General features: G+C 45.1%; 1 protein-coding gene across 10 annotated transcripts in view; it reads right to left on the bottom strand.

The window, feature by feature from the left end:
• ABLIM3 (actin binding LIM protein family member 3) overlaps nt 1-20,762 on the bottom strand; it is a 209,928-nt gene that overhangs the window by 48,305 nt on the left and 140,861 nt on the right. For all 10 annotated transcript variants that reach the window (XR_013229293.1, XR_013229296.1, XR_013229297.1 and 7 more), the window contains exons 5-6: nt 12,775-12,901; nt 8,407-8,500 (exon numbers count right to left, since the gene is read on the bottom strand). Coding sequence is in view for 1 of the 10 variants with exons in the window: in XM_077327078.1 (XP_077183193.1) it covers nt 8,407-8,500; nt 12,775-12,901 (221 nt within the window). In the remaining 9 variants the exon portion in view is untranslated. The remainder of the gene's footprint in view (nt 1-8,406; nt 8,501-12,774; nt 12,902-20,762) is intronic.

The raw sequence follows: 20,762 nt of genomic DNA, 5'->3' as shown, positions 1-20,762 counted from the left end.
TCTTTGGGACTGTGATAGAAGCGGAGCCGATGGTGATGAATGTCATCCCATGGTCAGACCACTTAGCCCTGCAGGCCCGGATTTGGATGCCACCGCTTCCCTATATAGGCAGTGGGTATATTTTAGCTGGCCCGCATAGACTTATGGATCCAAATGGATTCCTGAATGCTCTGTGGGACCTAGTGCCTCCAGGAGACTCATTGGCAGCACTAGTGGAGGACTGGCAGTACCACTTGTCTGCTGCCATTGACAAGATCACCCCCAGACATCCCCTCAGCCCTTGCGTCAGACAAGCTCCATGGTGTACCGGGGAGCTTTGGGAGAGGAAGAGAGAACTGAGAAGACTAGAACAGTGTGGAGGAAGACTCGGGATGAAGTGGCAAGAACATCTTATCACATGCTTATGAGGGCATATGAGATGGCTGTGAAGGTGGAAAAATTGGAGTTTTATGCCACTGCCATAGCATCTGTGACCTCTCACCCAGGTCAATTGTTTGGAGTAGTTCAGTCTCTTACCGTCCTTGAGGAAGGGTGCCAAAATTGTAATCAATTTGAACTTGGCTGTTAGGCATTAGCAAGTTTTTTTTTTTGCAGATAAAGTCTTATCACTCTACCAGGACGTTCCTTCCACAGTTGATACAGAGGGGGAACTGGAGGCATGTTGGCCATCCCAGAACGTTTTGTTTGATGGCTTCAGGTAGCTTTCGTTAACCAAAGTGATCAGGTTGTTAGGCTTGGTAGGGGTAACCACCTGTCCCTTTGGTCCCTGTCCATCTTGGGTGCTTCATGGGGGTAAACAGTGGAGGCCCACTCAGGCATATTTTCAACCTCTCCCTTTCTACCAGGGGATTCCCTGTGGTGCTGAAGGCGTGGTGATCCGTACCTTGCTCAAGAAACCAACCAACTTTCGCCCAGTCTCACATCCTGCATTTCTGGGTAAGGTAGTTGAGAAGGCCACTGCAGATCAGCTCCTAGCATTCTTAGAGGAAGCTTCAGTGCTTGACCCATACCAGCTGGACTTTCATCCTGGTCATGGGGTGGAGATGGTGCTGGTCACCTTGATGGCTGATGTCCAGTGCCAGCTGGTTAGGTGCAGTTTGGCCATTCTCATAATGTTTTGTGCCGGGTTGTCATCACCCAGCACTATCTCCTCCTAAATGGTTGCCCAAACTCCCCCCTGGATATATTTGCCAGTTGTTTGGAAGCCATAGCTGGATGGCTGGATGCCTGGATGGCTCAAGCTGATTTGCCTAAGGCTCAACCTGTCCAAGACAGAGGCTGGGAAGGAAGGGGGAAGGTCAGGAAGTGCAATAGCCCAAAGTGGCCAGGATCATGGCCTAACATCATGGCCTAGACCAGGAATATGGGAGTGATCCTTGATGCCTCCCTTACCAAGGAGGCACAGATCACAAGAGTAGTGCGGCTGGCATTCTTCCATCTTCACCAGGCAAAACTATTAGTGCCCTACCTGTCCCCTGAACACCTGGCCATGATGATCCATGTGGTGGTCACTTCTAGGATTGACTTTTGTAACTCACTCTATGAGCGGGCCTTCCCTTGTTCTTGATCCGGAAATTGCAGCTGATGCAAAATGCATGGTTCTGCAAGGGCTGTAAGACAGAGCTCTACTGCCAGGTCTTTGGTTGAGGCCAGGGCGTGGAAGATCTAGGGGTCCCTCCATACTTGAGAACAACTTATACCTGGAATAATCGGCACTCTGGGAGTTTCACCCTGAGGTGCTGGGGGGGGGGGAGGTTGGGGTTATTTATTCTTTTATTTTTCACTGTCAGAGTATGCTGGGTTTTTAAAAATGTTTTTAACTTGTTGAGGTTTTATTTTTCATGCTGTAACTGGTCGTGAGACGATCCTTCACTAGCAGTAGGTAATAAATCAAATAGATAGATAGGTTATCTATATCAGATAAAATATATCTGCTCATTCATATATTTTCTTCAACTCCACAGAGACATATGAGAACATGCTGGCTGAGCCACTACAGGGTTTGGCTGCCACTAAAGTGATGTGGTTATAAAAATCAAATGAGAGCCAAAGCAGGGGTGGGAATCTGAAACCAGAAATACAAAAAAGCCAACTAAAAACTTAAAAAATTAAAAGTACATAGCCCTTAGGCTATTGCAAGAACAGTGTTATATGCACTATATAAATCAACTATAGACCTGACACGTTTCGGCCCGTATAGGGCCTTCTTCAGAGGTCTGAGTATGACACACACTCATTCATTAAACATATGTACAGCAGCTAATAAAAGGATCAAAGTAAGAGCTGTAAAATAACGCAGTCGATCAATGAAAGATGCCTATTTATCACTTGTTAGTTCTCTTCCAAAGGCTACCAAAAATTTCAGTGGTGTGTTCAATCGTTAGTGTGTGTATTGCACAGATTGATCCTGTCTAATGTAATTGTGTCAAGAATGCCAGCTTATGAAGCCCAGTGAGCCATTCATAGTATTTACATGCCAATGCTATGAACCTCTAGTCTAAACAGAAGATGAAGCTCAAAGGGTCAAATTCCAGGCTCCTAGTTCCCCTTGGACAGCAAAACTGGTCCCTCTGGGCTGATCTCAACCCTCACTTAAGTGTAATAGTATCTGCTAACATTTCTGCTGATCAGGCACATCTGTGCTACATAATAATCACCCAAAGACCCTTTGGAATGGAAAGTGATGGAAAGTTCTAGTTACAGATCTGTTTCAAAGAAATGGTGGCCAAACCTATGATTAATGCAAGGGCTAGGGATAAAATGGAATAACACTGAGGTCCAGGAGCTCCTTCAAGAAAAATAGTGTACAAATGTAGGATAGGTAAACAGAGGGCTAGCTTACTTGCTCAGTTTAGCTGCAGAAGTGCAAGTCACAATGTAGAATTTTGTTGTTGTTGTTTTGCTATTTTATTTATTTAATTAATTAATTATTATATTTATATACTGCCCTCCCCGGAGACTCAGTCAAGTCACAAGTATCAAGTCACAACTAACTTATGGTGACTCCATGGGGTTTTCACGACAAGAGACATTCAGAGGGGGTTTGCCACTGCCTCCCTCCACATCATGGCCACCTTCAGTGGTTGCCTTTCCAAATACTGACCAGGGATGGCCAATCCTGCTTAGTTTCTGAAGCCTGATAAGACTGAGCTAGTCTGGGCTAATACTATAACTACAATGAATTCAGAGATCTGGAGCTATTGTTCCTTGCTTCATTCTCCTAGGCCCAAACATCAAGAGACAAATTGACCAATGTACCTTGTAATGTAAAAGATAGGTGCAAGGAGTAATCAAAGACCTAGAGAACAAGAACTAACACACTAGATCAAACCAAGGATCCTACCTGGCTCTCCATCATGTTTTCCAGTGGTTAGGAGAAATAAGAGCATCTCCTAGTTTGTGTTCAACTTCTGGTACTCAACAGGTACAGTGTCCCTGAATACAGAGGTCCTATTGAGCTATAATGGCTAACAGTCAGACTTTTTTCTTCTCCATTAATTTCTCTAATCTCTGTTTTCAAAATAGGTTTCTGAGACCATTAGTAGCTTTTCCACCCAGAAACAAAAGATATCCACAGGACACTGAAACACTCACCAGAAACTTTCCTGTGGTTTCTACAAAAATGCTTTTCCTTCTACTCCGTGTCAACATTGGACAAATATAATAAATATAACTAAATTATCCAAGCAAGCTTAGTATGTGCTTTCTATACATGCCAATGTGCTTAGTATATATGCTCAGTCTCCTCCTCACATAATTTGACTGTCCTGCATAGCCATAACTCAACTCCAGCATTTGCGCTGGAGTCCACTGGATGCCGAGCTGGGTCTTGTGTGTACTACCCGTGTGTGGCTGGTATAACATCTTGTGAGATCCATATTTGTTTTTGCTCTGGGTCATAAGTATAGTAAGCCTCCTCTCTAATGGAGGCTTTACATAAAGGGGAAGCAATTATCCAACAGAGCAGACCACAACAGCGTTTATTCTATATTGATTAAAATTACAGTCATTGTGAAAGTCTGATGCTACCTACCATGAAGAGACTGCTTATTACAATGTTGTTCCTTTAAGACTCATTAATCATCCATGGCCGGCTGCACATCTTAAAGTCATCTGGGACGCCCGGGGGCTTAAGCATATGAAGACTGATTATGGATGCAGATAGTTAAAGGCACTCTTCTGCCAGACATTGTCAGGATGTCTGACAATAATATTGCTTTGAGGGTGGCAGGATCTTGGGTTTCTCTCCTCCAGGCAACCAGCCCCTCCACATCCTGTCTGATCTGAGATCACTGTTGTTATCTGGCTTATTGTCTAGAAGACACCATCTTTGGCACATAGAATCAGCAAGAAAAACTTTGATTGGGTTTGCATGCCATGATATAACTGAAAGAGACTACTGCTAAAAGAATGTGCTCTGAATTTCTCAAAATATGTTGTCCTATGCTCACAGGATCTCTGAACTATCCAAAGACTCTGCACTCTTTGCTATATGACATACCATGCATAGCCTTTATCACAGCCTTGCTGACTTATTTCCAGCCAATCCTATCATGACTATTAATTGAGCTTCTCTTGACCAGGTCTAGGATCTAGTGAAATGCAATTCATGGAAATGAGAAAAGGGATGCCTTATAAGGGTAACTGCACATGCTATTTTGTTGTTAGGTGCAAAGTCGTGTCTGACCCATCACGACCCCATGGACAATGATCCTCCAGGCCTTCCTGTCCTCTACCATTCCCCGGAGTCCATTTAAGTTTGCACCTACTGCTTCAGTGACTCCATCCAGCCACCTCATTCTCTATCGTCCCCTTCTTCTTTTGCCCTCAATCGCTCCCAGCATTAGGCTCTTCTCCAGGGAGTCCTTCCTTCTCATGAGGTGGCCAAAGTATTTGAGTTTCATCTTCAGGATCTGGCCTTCTAAGGAGCAGTCAGGGCTGATCTCCTCTAGGACTGACCGGTTTGTTCGCCTTGCAGTCCAAGGGACTCGCAAGAGTCTTCTCCAGCACCAGAGTTCAAAAGCCTCAATTCTTTGACGCTCGGCCTTCCTTATGGTCCAACTTTCACAGCCATACATTGCAACTGGGAATACCATAGCTTTGACTAAACACACTTTTGTTGGTAGGGTGATGTCTCTGCTTTTTAGGATGCTGTCTAGATTTGCCATAGCTTTCCTTCCCAGGAGCAAGCGTCTTTTAATTTCTTTGCTGCAGTCCCCATCTGCAGTGATCTTGGAGCCCAGGAAAATAAAATCTGTCAGTACCTCCAATTCTTCCCCATCTATTTGCCAGGAATTGAGAGTTCTGGATGCCATGATCTTCGTTTTCTTGATGTTGAGTTTCAAGCCAACTTTTACACTCTCCTCCTTCACCCACATCAACAGCCTCTTTAGTTCTTCACTTTCTGCCATTAGAGTAGTATCATCTGCATATCTGAGGTTGTTGATATTTCTCCCTGCAATCTTGATCCTCTTGTGACTCCTCTAACTCTGCATTTCTCACGATGTGCTCTGCATACAAGTTAAATAGGCAAGGCGACAGTATACAGCCTATGGAGATGGTGAATTTCTTTTCAACTGTGGGACCATTTTGCACAGTGGTCCTGTTGAGGCGCCTGACAGACAAGTGGGAATTTACCTTTCTGACTGCTGGTGAAGTGGCCTTTAGATACAGCTAAGTGCAAACCCAGGAACATGTGCTTTATTGTCCCCAATTCCTGTACATTATAGTGTACTCTCAAGTTCTTGGCTAGGTAATCACTGACAATTGAGACTCAGCAATATTCAGGCGGTTGCATCCTTAATGCACCTCAAGCAGCCAATTCCTTAGAATCAGAACACTCTTCAGTCTGCAGTGCTGCCTCTGTGTGCCAGGCAGCATGGCTACAACAGAATCCCAGCACTACTACACATATCTTGGCTTGGCTGCCTAAAGCAGACAGATGGAAAATGGAGGGGGACGTGTTACAGCCAGTAAGCAATGCTGCACCCCTGGCCATTACAGGCTGTTCTGTGTGCTTTGGGTTTAAAGATCCTCTCAGTGTGGTTTCTGAATAATCAGATGGTTGAATCCATGGGAGGTCCATTGTCTGTTTTACTCTGGAAACAGGCCTTTATTAGTGCCCGGAAGCAGATAACAAGTGCCGATCTATGGAGGCAAAGTGATATGAAACTGTCAAGCACCTCACCATGCAAAAGTGGCAGGGTCACACAGGTGGGCTGCAAGAAAGGCCAAACAGTGGCAAGACTGGCATGCCTCTCCTCCTCCCAGCAAGCACTCCGTTCCTTCAAAGAGAGGCACTGAGGCTCAAGCCTCCCTGCAAGGCATGCCATCTGCCCTGAAAACCTTAGTCCTTAATCCTAAAGTGAGTTCGGATGGTCTGAAATTGCTCAATGGCTAAGGGAACTGACTGTTCACAAGTTCAGAGATGATTTTCTTCATGGTAACATCAAATATTGTCAAATTCAGAGGTGGGACTGAAAACAGATGCTGAGGGCTGAGCCCTAGCATGAATGAAGCCCTGTTCTCTATCATGTGGTTGGCTGCAGCATTGGGAGTAAAAATTAATCCCTTCTTATATTAGTTACAGTATTTGCTGGCGTATAAGACTACTTTTCCCCCCTGAAAAACATGCCTCCAAGTGGGGGGGTTGTCTTATACGCCGGGTGCACTTCAGTTGGGATAGACATAGCTGCCCATAGTGGCCCATAGTACTGTATTTTGAGTGGAAATGTTGGGGGGTCGTCTTATACACCCAGCCGTCTTATACGCCGGCAAATACGGTAACTCAGGATGTGCCAGGGCAACAAAGCATGGTGTTTTCCTACTAAAAGAAAACTCAACAACATTTTGATCCACCCAAGTTGCTGGGGCTATTATCATTAAGTTTCTCTCCTGTCTTTCTGAGGAGCTAGGCCTTAGTGAGTGTCTGGGTTGTTGCATTCTCATTCTACATGCTGGAATGCTTTTCCTGGGCTCTCAAATTTCCTTCTAGAGGCACAGCCTTAGATCCCTCTGACTCCTTTAACCTGCTGGTGTATGTTGCATGGCTAGCGGCTGTTCTGGATTTGCTGTTACAGCTACAGACAGAGGCAGGGTGGGGGTACACAGCATTCTCTTAGGTGGATGCATTGAGGGAAATATCTGGGAAATGTGCCTGTATCACCTGAAGGGCAGGTAGAGTCATGGTTACTGCGGAAGCTGACACAGCTGAGCAGTGCTGCGGAACTGTGGCTAATGAGAAGTTAGAAAAATATGTTTTCTTTGAGAGGGGATTAAGAAAGGCAAAGAGAGAATCACCCCCGAGAAGTGTGCATTAAGCAGCAGATGGAGGGCACAGGTGGACAGAATGCCTGCCACACACTCACAGAGTGTGGGTTTTGTCAGAAGTTTATGAATATTGAGTGACGGTCCACATTACGGTGTACCAGTCAAAGAGATGGCCTGAAATGGCTTTATTTGTGTTAGTCATTTCTGTTTGCACAATTATCCTTTACAGAAATGTCTGTACTAATCCTCGGATGATGACTGAAGTGTGTGTGTATGGGGGGGGGGGTGGTTTAAACAGCAGAACCATGAGGGATGTAAATTCATGTCTAAAGACCAAACAAAGCTCTAATTTTCAGGATTCTGTTGCCACTCCCAGTTTATATATCAGTTCCATGTCCTGTACTGCAGAAATAGCCACACCAATTCTTAGTCCATCTCATTCAAACTATATATAGCCAGCTATATTTAGCACCCTCCAAGTGTGCCTATATATTTGTAATGTACAGCTGCTTATTCTTCTCCTGCCAACTCAAATCCTGTATCGCAAACTTATTTCCCGGGAACATGCCATGTGCAATAATTATTAATTTAACCACCTCTATTGGAGCAAACCAACTATGTCATTAGAACGGAAGCTATTATAGCTAAAGCTTACTTACTTTGGACACATCATGTGATCAAACTCATTGGAGAAATCATTAATGCTCGGCATGGTCCGTGGCAAAAGGAAATGTGGTCGCCAAAGGATCCACTGGCTCGACATGATCAAAGCCAATACAGGGATGACCATGAACCAGCTGAAGGAGGCGGTCATTGACAGAAACGTGTGACAAAAACTTTGCTATAGAATCGCTGAGGGTCGGACAAGACTGAACAGATAACATCACCAACATCATCATTTTATGAATATAAGCGAAGGAGTGAGGGGAGAAGGACCAACCTTCAGGGTACAGAGGGACCTAGAAAATATCAGAAACAGAATTGTTTCTGACCCTTCTGATCTCCAGTATTCAATGACCCGCATAACCTTAGCTTGTAATGGGAAGGGTTAGAGGCAGAACTTTTAAGATAATAAAGGAGTGGCCCAATCTTTCTCTGACATCATGACAGCAATTTAGTGGCACAGAAAGGACTTACCTCCAGGACCCTGCCGCTGATGTACCGGTTGCAGGTTTCACATCTGATGCCAAACTGGGCATGGTAGTCAGTTTCACAGTATGGAATGCCATCCCTGTTGGAAAGATTCAATATATGAGGCACGCCAAAGAGAACAGGGCAGTGAAGAACAGCTCCTTTCCTGAGCACAGAAGTCCACACTCTTTTGCACTAAAGGCAAATAAAAAGGCCACAGGCTAACACATAGTGAGTGTGATTGGCATTGTACACTACTGAAAGTCCTGCTAAAGTGAAGGGAAATGCCCTTCTAGAAGCCTACTCTGGTGTCCAGGCACTAAGCAAGGAACTGACACTAGTAAATGCAAAGAACTTCATACGGGCTACTTTTACACTGTTTTTCAGGCTTTTCTTTCTCTTACAATTTCCCTTCATCCTCTCCCCTCAGGCGACATGACACTATAGCATGTCCTTCTGCCATCATAACATTGGCTTCTTAGGGAAGGGAGAGGGCTGTGTTTCAGATCTCACCTCCTGTCCCAGGGGTTGCTGAGTACCAATAGGAGGGCATATTCAAAAGAGCTAGTTTGGTGTATTGGTTAGGAGTGTGGACTTCTAATCTAGCGAGCTGTGTTTGATTCCCCACTCCCCCACATACAACCAGCTGGGTGACCTTGGGCTCACCACAGTGCTGATAAAGCTATTCTGACCGAGCAGTGATATCAGGGCTTTCTCAGTCCCACCCACCTCACAGGGTGTCTGTTGTGGGGAGAGGAAATGGAAGGCGACTGTAAGCCACTTTGAGACTCCTTCGGGTAGAGAAGAGCGGCATATAAGAACCAGCTCTTCTTCTTCTTCAAGAGTATGAGGATACCATATGGCAGAAAATATTAGTCAGTCCAGCTTCATTCTTTTTCTTCTTGAAAAGTATTTAGGGATTTGAGGTCCCCCACTACCTCACTTGTTATAATTCCACAGCTGTGTCATAGAATCATAGATTAATAGAGTTGGAAGGGACCTCCTGGGTCATCTAGTCCAACCCCATGCACTGTGCAGGACACTCGCAACCCTATGGCTCATCTACTGCAATCTGCCACCCCCTTGAACCTTCACAGGATCAGCGTCTCCATCATGAGAGATTTGAAGGGGGTAGAGGAAAGCGGCAATGCATTTGGTGCCCAGCGTAATTTTTCAGCAGTGGCCAGACTAAGAAAAACAAAGTTGCACATTATCGTTTCTGACACAGTAATTAACATTCATTTGGGGGAGGATATGGACAGCTTGCTCTTCACATTGTTCTTGTCAGTGATTTTTTCTTGCTTATTTCCCCACACGTATATTTATTTTGTTTTATTCTGATTAGGAGATTTGTATCCCACTTTCCTATGCAAGAACTGACAGCTAAAAACCAGCATCATATAACGAGAGATTTCCATGTATCTGAGGGGGAAACTAAGCATTCGTATCATTGTTCACATATTACTTTTTTTTGCCTGCTAATCCCAGCATAAGCATTCATCTCTGTAGAATGAGCCAGAATGGGAGGCCCTTTGCCCTTGCAGTCATGCATTTTTCCAGGGCTAAAAGTGTGACCAAGCAGTTAAATAATTACCTGCACAATAAAAACACAAGTGATGTGGTTTTAAAGTCAGATTTTTCACAGAAGCCATCTAGTAAGTTTTAGCACTGACAATGATTTTACAAACAACTGTCTTCTGTGCACTGAAGGTAGTTTTAACCCCCCATTTTTTTTCATGTGTGATTTAGCGAAGAGACAATGTTGTTCTCATTATATAGCCTCAAATATCATCTGGCACTGTGACTCAGACATATTGCTGCCTTTAACTCCTATTCATTTGCCTATTAGAAATAGGCATTTCCTACAGGCATACTTTGTGTGCTGATGAATGCACGCAGCCTCCGTGAGAGGTGACCTGCTGGTTCCTTCCCTAGTGGTTTGCTGTCTGGCACCAATTTTATCTGATTGCCCACAGAACTCCGTATCTACAGCATGGCCATAGCCAAACATTTCGCAATGGTGGGTGGCCTAAGGGTACACAAGGGGGGGATCATCAAAAGCAAAACAGCAAAAGCCTAAATGTGAAGTCTGAGCCCTTGAATTATTTGTTAAATGACAGATGCCTGTGTTCTTACTGATCTTCCCCCCAAAAAACCCCAAGAACTTCTTACAGAGCCATTGAGAAGAGTACTGTTTGTATAGTTTTCTTTATATCTCCATTTAAACAGGCCAAGGGCTTTTATATAGTACAACGAATAAGTTCTGCTGCGGACCATGTTTTCTCTTCTGACAAATCTTCCATTTGCTCAAGATCCATGATGATCAATGGGCCTTTGCCCAGTCAAAAGTTTTAGCAGAAGAGGGAAGTGTGTCCCACAGCAAAAATTATCTAGCACACATGGAACTCATTCATAGGATCCCAAATTGGAAAACCACCTATTTAAAATGAAAATTCGTAGCGGGGGATCAAATATTCCTCAAGGTTCAAGTCTCCTTCAACTGTCTCCATAGATTACTGTTTTGACCTATAATGTACCAGAGATATGAGAGAATGAACAAGAGGCTCATGCTTCCTGTGAAACATTTGGGAGAGGGGCCTACCTAAGAAAAGCCCTGCTGAATCAGATCAAAAGTCCATCTAGTCCAGAATCCAAGAGCATCCAAGAGGATTTATTTTATTTATTTATGATGACTAGAATTAAAGCCCATTGTAGCTAGTAATACAACGGGCACTACTATGGGGGGGAGGGGGGGCTCTGGGAGGGCTATGGAAGGCTGGGAGGGGCTTGTTGGGGTGGCCAGGGGAGCACCGACGGGGACTCTGTGGCTCTCGCCACCACCCTGAAAAGAGTTGGGGAGGGCTGAGGAGTCCCCGGCAGTGCTCTCTGTGCCCACCCTGAGAAGATTCACTGAGTGCCATGCAGCTCTCTTGCCCCCCTGAAAAGGCTCAGGGAGGGCTGCAGAAGGCTGGGGGAGACTTGTTGTGGCGACCACAGGGAGTGCCAGCAGGGACTCTGCAGCTCTTCCCGCCACCCAGACAAGGCTCAGTGAGGGTTAAGGCATCCCCACTGGCATTCCTCATAACTGCCCCCAAAAGCCTTGGCCAGCCCTCTGTGGCTTTCCCCACCTCCCAGGAAAGGCTAGGGGAGTGGTGCAGAGGGCTGGGTGAGGCCTGTTGGGGAGAGGGGGAACACTGGTGGGGACTCTGCAGCTCTCCCTGCTGCCCTGAAAAGGCTCAGAGAGGGCCACAGAATCCCATCAGTGTTTCCTGTGGCCACCACAGCCAGCCCTCCATGGCTCTCCCCGCCACATTGAAAAGGCTCAGGGAGGGCTCTGAAAAGCCCACAAAGGCCTGGCATGGCCTGGCCAAGCCTTGGTGGCCACTTTCGCAGCCTGCCTATGCTTCGGCAGGCTGCACCAGGCAGTCCCCCCACCTGCTCTTCTTTGTAAAAATGGATGCCGAGGCTTGGACAGGCCACGCCAGACCTTTGCGGCCCAGGGTGGAGGGCAGGAGGGAACTCTGCTCCCCCACCAATCTTATTTACTTCCTCTCCCAATGGTGGTCAATGGCAGACTGGCGGCGATCACACCAAATTGCCCCTCACTGGGTTGTTGGGGTCCGGTGTCAGCGGGGCCAGGCCAATCAGGATGCACTGCATGTATCCTGACAGTCCAGACAGTCTATGCCCATGATCCTGTTCCCTTTTACCCAGCCACAGGAACTCTGCATGTTGATGACAACCCAGCTTACAGCCCCAGACCAGCTGGGCTAGAGGGCACATATAGATATTAAAGAGCGTGGGGGAGAGTATTGCCCCCTGAGGCACTCCACATGGGAGCCCAGTGGGAGCTGATAACTCCTTCCCCACTTGAACCCTCTGTGTCCAGTTCTAGAGAAAGGAGACCAGTCATTGTAGTGCAGTTCCCAGGCCCCGGCGAGGTGGTGGGCCAAAATCTCATGGTCGACCACATCAAACGCAGCTGACAGGTCTAAAAACACAAGAACGGACAATCCGTCCCGGTCTAGCTGGGGCCAGATATCATCCATCAAGGCGACCAGCGCAGTCTCCACCCCGTGGCCAGGACAGAACCAGACTGGTATGGGTCAAGGGCTAAAGTTTCCTCCAAGAATGGTAGGAACTGGTCTGCTGCGGCCTGCTCTATTACTTCACCCAGTAACACAAGATGCGAAACCAGGCAGTAGCTGCTGGGTCCCATAGGTCCAGTAATGTTTTTTTCAGTAGAGGGTGTGCCACCATAAATATGATCCACATCAGGGTCCTCACTACTATTCTTTTATGGCTCTCCCAGTATTTTGTCTGGTTTGATCTCTAGGCCTGAGGCAATCCCAAATGCAAGGCAGGGATACATACTTGCTAATGTATTCTCCAGTCAGGATAATTCCACAGGTTTGGCACTTGAAGCAGCTGACATGCCACTGTTTCTCCAGGGCAAGGAGTGACTGGCCTTGCTTGATTTCCTCCTTGCAACCTGCACATTCTAAGAAACAAGAGAAACAGAATTAACAACACAACAAGGATCTTTTCTGCACAAACAGTTTACTTTCAATTATCCCTGAATTCAAACTGAATTTTTGAATTTTAAATGGAATCCTGTGGTTGCACCCTGGAACCTTTCTAAAATCTGATTTTCTCTTTGGAATCATGGAGTATGAGTGCTGCATACCAACGGGGGAAGAAAACAGTTTCACAGCACTGAAAGTAGGCTCTCCCTTCTTCATCATAACTAGAAGGTTTCTGTAAGACTCATGGAGGAAAGAGTTGCCCCGTTCCCTCAGTTAATACACTCTTCTTCTGCAAGTGCAAATCTCAGAAGGGAAAATTAATGCAACGAAAATACCACTTGCTGGAACCCAGGATCAAACCAGGAACCTTTACATCTTTAGGCTAACACTACTGAGCTATTGACTCTGTTCAAACTCCAAACAGAAAGATGACCTTCAGATTGTCTTCATGCCAGTTCACCAGGAATCTGAAGGTCATTTTTCTGCTTGGCTCTGAACAGTTTGGTGGGTGTTAGGCCAAAGATGTAAAGGTTCCCGTTTCAACCAGCTCAGCTGGGTAGGTGTTAAGCCAAAGATGTAAAGGTTCCAGGTTAGATCCTAGGTTTCAGTAAGTGGCATTTTCTTTGCACAAAGCTCCCCCCCCTTTCAGAGTTTTCCACATTTGCACAAGAAGTGTATATTAACTGCACAAACAGGTCAGCTGTTTCCTCCATAGGCATCAAGAAACCTTCTAGAATCTTACTCTAAAAGATACACTCTGTTGCCTCTCCCAACATTTACGCAAAACCACCTAGACCATTGCAAAATCAGCTTGGAGAGAAAGGGGTTGGAGTGATGAAGTTTGTAATGCTACACCTATCTGCACAAATCCTCCTGACTTCTACAGAAGTGGCTCTTGAGTCCTGGTTCTTACTTCCTTATACAGATGACTCAATCTAATCACTGCTGGTTCTGAGAGTGAGACCCAGGTGTCTTTTATAGTGCCCCTACATGCTGCAGCCAAGACACTTGCTGGAGAAAGACCCCGACCTCCCATACTAAATATCCCAACTCTTGCTGTAAGCATTCCCATCAGAGGGCATGCATTTCTTGAAACTTCAAACAGCTCATGCACATATGTATCCCTTCCTTCCATATACAGCTTTCCCTGAATTTTTTTCACTAGGCATCTGAATCTTGCAAGACATCAATAGATTTATTCAGTTTCTTTTAAAAAATGAAACTGATAAAATGGGGGAAAGCAAGCAATGCTGAAGGGGAGGAGAACTTTTTGCTAAGATGGCAAATAAAGCTTCAATCAATAAAACAGACAATAAAGCTTCAATCAATCAAACTTTATTACAGTCGTTCAGACCAAGTTATATGAAGTCGATACATAAGATACATAAAGCTTGAAGAATCTCTTCTTACAATTTTTAAAAATATGCCCAGCATGAAACTGACCAATAAAAAGAGACCAACCACACCACACAGACAGTGGAGAAGCAGCTTCTGAGAGGCAAAAAAATAAAAATAAAAATAAAAACGAAAAGAAAAGAAAAAGAAACAAAAAGAGGAGGGGAATCCGAGGGGATCATTATACTTTGAATCTGGGGGAATCATTCTTTTCCACCTCGGGAGCAAAGCAAGAGGAAAAATCTAAACAAAACCACTCTCACAAAACATGGGGAAACCGCAAATGGAAAGTGAACGGAAGGGAGAAAAATTCAGCCAGAATGCAAAAGAAAGCCCAACTTGTGCAATGACAGTGGTATGAAAGGCAGAACAGAAAAGAAAATGTGAGGGGAATGCATGGTGAAAGCAAAGAAAAAAACCCCAATGCATAAAAGAGGAGAAATATCTTGAGCATGCAGGCTCTTCAATCCAACACTGAAGGATAGCCCCAGTCAGTTAGATCTCACAATCTGGGGATGCAGCGATAATAGGTCTTTCCTATATTTCCATTTCTTATATTCCCCATTAGTCATTTCAGACTCTGGAAAATTTTATTCCTGGGAGTGCCACAACAACAAAACAGGCGTACTAATAGCCACATGGGCCAAAAAGGCTGCAGTGGGGAGGGGGAAGGGCACTACAGCCTCTCAATTCACATGGTTATTAGTCCACGTGAGTTCTATAACTCCAGGAATAAAATTTCCCAGGATTAGAAAAGACGGTTGGAAGGATCTCTTACCATTAGTGGTTTTTGTTGATGGATTGTGGGATCCAATCCACTGTGTGTCGTAACCCAAATTGTACCCAAAGCAAACAGTAAGCATATGTAAGTATTCGTCTGCTCATATGAGTGTAACTGGAGCTTCTCAACTGCTTGACTGTAGGTGATCTCTACACATAACCAGACATATAGGTGGCCAAGCTGGTGATCTAAGGAGCAACTTCCTCTGTGGATAACACTTCACTACTGAAATATATGTTTTCTAAGTGCAAAAAAAAAAAAAAATCACATCACTGGCAGCAGAGATGCCCTCAGAGTGTGGAAACTGAGGAAAGTGTTCAAATTATACACTAGAGAGTCCACATCTGGACCACCAGCTTGCATGCCTGTATCTGATGCAGTATTGTTAATCCTAGCATGGAAAGAGACTTCCAATTTTAGTCACATTTTCTAAGCCTGGCTTGTGTTTGCACATTTTGCTGCTGTCAAGCTATTTACTGATGAAATATATCTGAGCAAAATACCTAGATATTCCGTTCGCCGCTAATTTACTTCTCTCCTTCCTGGGCAACTGCATATTGTCATTTTAGCTTTTGATCCAACCATTAGAGACACTTTTGGCATGGCACTGATTATAATCAGTTAGAAAACAACCACAACCCTAAATGAACCTCTGGGAGAACCTAGCAGAGTCACAAAGGAAAACTATGAAACATATTGAGACGAGTGAGCAGAGCCACGATGCATCGCCAGGTTTTGAGAGTGCCAGGAGCCACTTTGTTTCATTTCCACATTCTGATGATCTATTTTGAGCAAGGGTCACAGATGCAGTAGTGGCATCCTTCCCCTGTGCTCCAGCTGAATCCACCGGAAACAATAGAAATTAAAGGACATTTTTGGCCATAAACTAGCATAGGAAGAGCTGTTCCCTAACCTCTGTCTATCTTGGCCATATACGTCCTGTGGAGATATTTACTGGCACCCCTTTCTTTCCCATTTCCCTTGCTTCCTGTTGAGACCAGTGGCAGGAAGCATATGGGCTTGGAAGTTATGACCCTGATTTCTCTCAAAATGGCTCTTTCCTTTTCTCTCTCCTTTCAGTACTTAGAATTCTCTTAGTTTTCAAGGAGTCTCTTTGGCACATGAGCTGCGTATAAGATTTGCTGGTTTTATAAAACCTCTATCATTTCTCTGGAAGGGCATTCTAGTACTCTCTAGAATCACAGTGAATTTTTTTTTAATGGCATGTCATTGACAAGGGCATGGGATGGGTAGTACTGATCCTGGACTTTACCCTGAAATGTTTTTAGCAAAAGTACTGATTCAAGTGGATAGCCATGTTAGTCTGAAGTAGCACAACAAAATTTTAGTTCAGTGGCACCTTTAAGACCAGTATTTGTTGATCTTAAAGGTGCCAATGGACTCAAATTTTGTTGAGCAAAAGTCCTGGTGAGGTATTTCAAGAACACAAAGCAGAACTGCAAGCCCTTTCTATTTGCTTTCCTTAAAGCTATGTCTTAATTCATTTGTGAATACTATCCCTGATTCAATGCTAATCCTTTCAGTCTGTGCCATGCCCGGCCAAGGGTGTTGAAACTTGGACTCTGCCAGGGCACCCAGGTAGGGCAAGTACACTAAGCCTATGCTAGGAAGTGTTCAGTGAATCTGTAGCCTTTACTGCATATATTATAGGACTTTCTCACCTGACTGCCAAGCCTTCCAACTGTAGTGCCTTGCTGCACGCAATTCTGAAATCACTTCTAGATGCCATGTGAGCAACACTTTGAATGAGAGGCTGAGAGATGCTGTCCTGGCTTGAACACATCATGCATGTTACTTGCAGCCAATTATATGAATAATCCATGGTGCCCTCAAGTAACCTGAGACACAGAAGGAATACATCTAGGAGTGAATTTCAATGGAGGATGTGATCTTCAGGCCACCTGGCAGTGGTTCAGTGCAAAGGAGAAGGAGAGAGAGCAAAAACCGTATCCCGGTCTTTGCGAATGCTGGTCTCTGGGGTCTCTAAACAGGTTTCTGGAAATAATGCAGGGATGAGAGATGGAACGAAGCAGACTTATGCTGATCTATCACTCTGCCCTGCTGCCCTGCTTTGTTCCATCTTGTTTCTGATTCTCAGAGGCCTGTTCCATTTATTTATTACAACCGTACAACATTACTTACCCCACTTTTCAGAATCAGTTATTCACTGCCACTACAATCCTAAGCAAAATTTTAAAAAGACAGAAATGACTGGCCCAGATGGGACTACAGTCCATGCTGGTACCCAGGCAGGTGTAATAACCTGCCAGACCATCAGTCTGTATTTCTGATATGCTTTTGGGGGTGGCAGCATAAGCATCAGGTCATCTACAGATGATCTCAGTTAACATGTAGGTCCATGCTGGATTAGAATAATATAGAAGCCCAGGGGAACCTTAAAAGACTAAAAACATTTTTTTCCAACATGGGCTGTTGTGAGTCAGAGCTGCTTCGTCAGATGCTATGAAGATGCTGTGACAGGCAGTCCTTTACAGATTTTGCTTTTTAACAGTTTAGGACTTCTGTTTAGGTCAAACCAGAGCTGCCTTTAGAAAATGAATTTTATTCATTTTACTTCTGTGGTGATGAAAATCAGACCTTAGAGTGTTTGCTTTGCTCATAGGAAAGACATTAACAGAACAATGTATAGACCTTTGTATTAAAGAAAACTCAAAGTTATAAATATGACAAGACTGCAAGAAGGACCAGCCTGAAGCATAAATTCAAAATAATGTCAGTTTAATATGCTGATAATACATATCTGTCTTCTGAAAAAGTGTCACTCCTGGTTGCTGCCAATCAAATGTCAAGTAAAGGCGCAGGAATAGGTGCTGGTTAAAAAGTGGGCAGTTTTAATTCAATGATCCTCACTGAAACAAGCCATCATATGCAACTATTTATTTTTGCAGGGCTTTGGTCCAAATTAGTCTCTCTCATTCCAACACCACTGATGGCATACAACCTATGCCTACCAAAGCAACCCTCTCATCTCACCGCATGGAAGAAAGCCATTTGTCACCTGAAATGCCTGAAACTGAAAAGAGTGCTTCCATAAAGCTGCTACCTTTATCTTTCCAAAACTCCAGGGACAGTTTGGATGGAACATAAAGCAAGAATTCGTCACATTTTGTGGCACCACATTCTGAGGGACCTCATAAAAAGAAGAGCTAAATGATGTGAAGACAAGGTGTAATCACTTCAGGGGCCCGGCATGACTATGAGATGAAGAGAGTGAATTCAAAGGGAAGGAGAGCAAATGCATACCATCCAATTCACATTTCTGTTCCCTCGCTGTCAACTGCCATAGAGTTGGAAGGGGCCATACAGGCTATCTAGTCCAAAACCCTGCTTAATGCAGGAACATCCTAAAGCATCCAGGATAAGTAAGCTTGTCGCATTCCAAGCCAATTCCCGTATTTCTTTAACAGTCATAAAATGTGGCAAAAATTGACAGGGGCAGTCTTTCTTCCCAATGAGGTGGTGAGAGTGGGTTGTTATTACAGAGAACAGGTTGGGGCTAATTAGTTAGGGGGGAAGTCTGCTTTCCTAGGCAGTAAACCTCCAGGGAGGGGGGAGCTTGGGGATAATGGGGTCCTGACTGGGTTGGGGATCCCAGTAAATATGGGCCAAGGGAAGTACAGCATGTGGAGGAGGTTTGACAAGCGTATGGCAGGGAGCTACACTGGTCCAATAGGCTGGTGGCTGTGGATTCCCAGGGCCGCAGGTCTGGATATGCTCACTGCCCTTCTAACCTCCATCTCATTCCTAGGCATGTGGGGGTGGAGGCTAGGGAGGGGCTGAAACTGATCTTGTGCAATGGCAGGTCAGTTAATAACAAGACCACCACCCTGTGGGACTTCTTCGCAGCGCAGCTGACAAACCTGGCATGTGTGAATGAAACCTGGGCAAGGGAGGGCAAGACAGTGGCCCTGATGGATTTGGCCTCACCTGGGTTTGCAACCCAGGTTTGCAGTCCTTCCTCAGTCTCGGACCCATGGTAGGGTGGAAGGGGTGGCAATTATGGTCCAGGAGGCTCTCTCCTACAGGGCTCTCCCAGTCCTGTCGATCACTGAGGTAGAGTGTATCAGAGTGGGGTGGGGGTCAGTGGAGAGCTTGGTGATCTAGGTGGTATACCATCCACCCCATGTGCCCCCAGTGAGCCTTTCAAGCCTCCTGGAGGCACTGAATGCTTGGTCTTTGCAGTACCTGAGGCTTATAGTTCTCAGTGACTTCAGTGTCCATGATTATTTGCTGTCCTCTGGGTTAAGTTCGGACCTGGTGTCAACCATGACGACCCTAGGGCTCTCCCACTTTGTTACCGGCCTCACCCATCAAGCCAGCCACACACTCGATTTGATCTTTGAAGCTGGGGTAGAGGTGGAGCTGATGGTGGCAGACACAGTCCCATGGTCAGACCACTATGCCCTGAAGGCTCAGCTCATAATACCAGCACCCCCCATGGGGGAAGCAGGAGTATTTTAGCCCACCTATGGAGACTTATAGATCCTGTTGGATTCCTGAATGCTCTGCAGGACCCAATGCCTCCCGGTGACTCTTTGGCAGCACTGGTGGAGGACTGGCAAACCCACTTGGCTGCCACCATCAACAAGATTTTTCCCTGGCATACTCTCCGCCAAACTAGCTCCATGGTATACCATGGAGGTTTGGAAGAGAAAGAGGGCAGTGAGAGTGAGATTACTAGAGCAAGTGTGAGAATGTTATGTATTAACCAATAATGAAGAGTAGCATTTATACCCTACTTTTCTCTACCTTTGTGAGTCCCAAAGTGACTTATAATCGCATTCCCTTCATCTCCCCACAACAGGCTCTTTGTGAGGTGGGTGGGGCTGAGAAAGTTCTGAGAGAACTGTAACTGGCCCAAGGTCACCCAGAAGGTTTCAGGTGAAAGAGTAAGGAATCAAACCCAGTTGTCCACAGTAGAGTCTGCTGCTCTTAACTCCTACACTACACTTTAGGCCCGTTATACACACATTGAATAATGCATTTTCAATGTGCTTTTGCATCTGGATTTTCCTGTGTGTAATGGGCTTGGCTCTACAATATAAAACAAGGGCAAGAAAGGAGCAATCTTTCCAAAGACAATCACACAACAAAATTGTACCTTAGTTAACTTCTGTTTATGACTTTTACATGTGAAGGTCACAATCCAACCTGCTTTATTGTTGTTGTTGTCAGCCATTGTCACAATCCCCTGTCTATAAACTATAAACTAAAAACTATAGTTTTTGTCCCTTTTGATGTTTGGCTTTTTCCTTTGTGGCAATTTCTTGAGCCCATTTGAAGTGCCCATCCTGCCCCCCCTCTTGCATTTCAAAGCATCCACTGCTTTCCCTCCCTTATTGCCTCTTGCCAGGATGGCCTTGCTGGGAGCTCAGACTAAATACCAGATGGCTGGATGGGCTGTTTTGGCACCTTGTAGATCAGAAGAAACTTTATTGCCCTTTCTGTGTGAATCAGTGTTTCCATCAAAAGCAGCCCTGTGTCCCCCTTTCCCCCTCCAAGGTATATAAGCTATGTAACCCCCTTCCCTAACATCTCCATCAAGATTCCTGACTGTGAGCTGTTTGCGAAGTGCTGATCTATGTCCTGATTCCCCCAAATAAAGACTTCTATGTAAA

This window comes from Paroedura picta, chromosome 3 (genome assembly GCF_049243985.1).
Source record: "Paroedura picta isolate Pp20150507F chromosome 3, Ppicta_v3.0, whole genome shotgun sequence".
In the NCBI taxonomy this organism is placed as follows: domain Eukaryota; kingdom Metazoa; phylum Chordata; class Lepidosauria; order Squamata; family Gekkonidae; genus Paroedura; species Paroedura picta.
The sequence above is the reverse complement of the archived record's forward strand: the minus strand, read 5'-3'. Positions and strand labels throughout refer to the sequence as shown.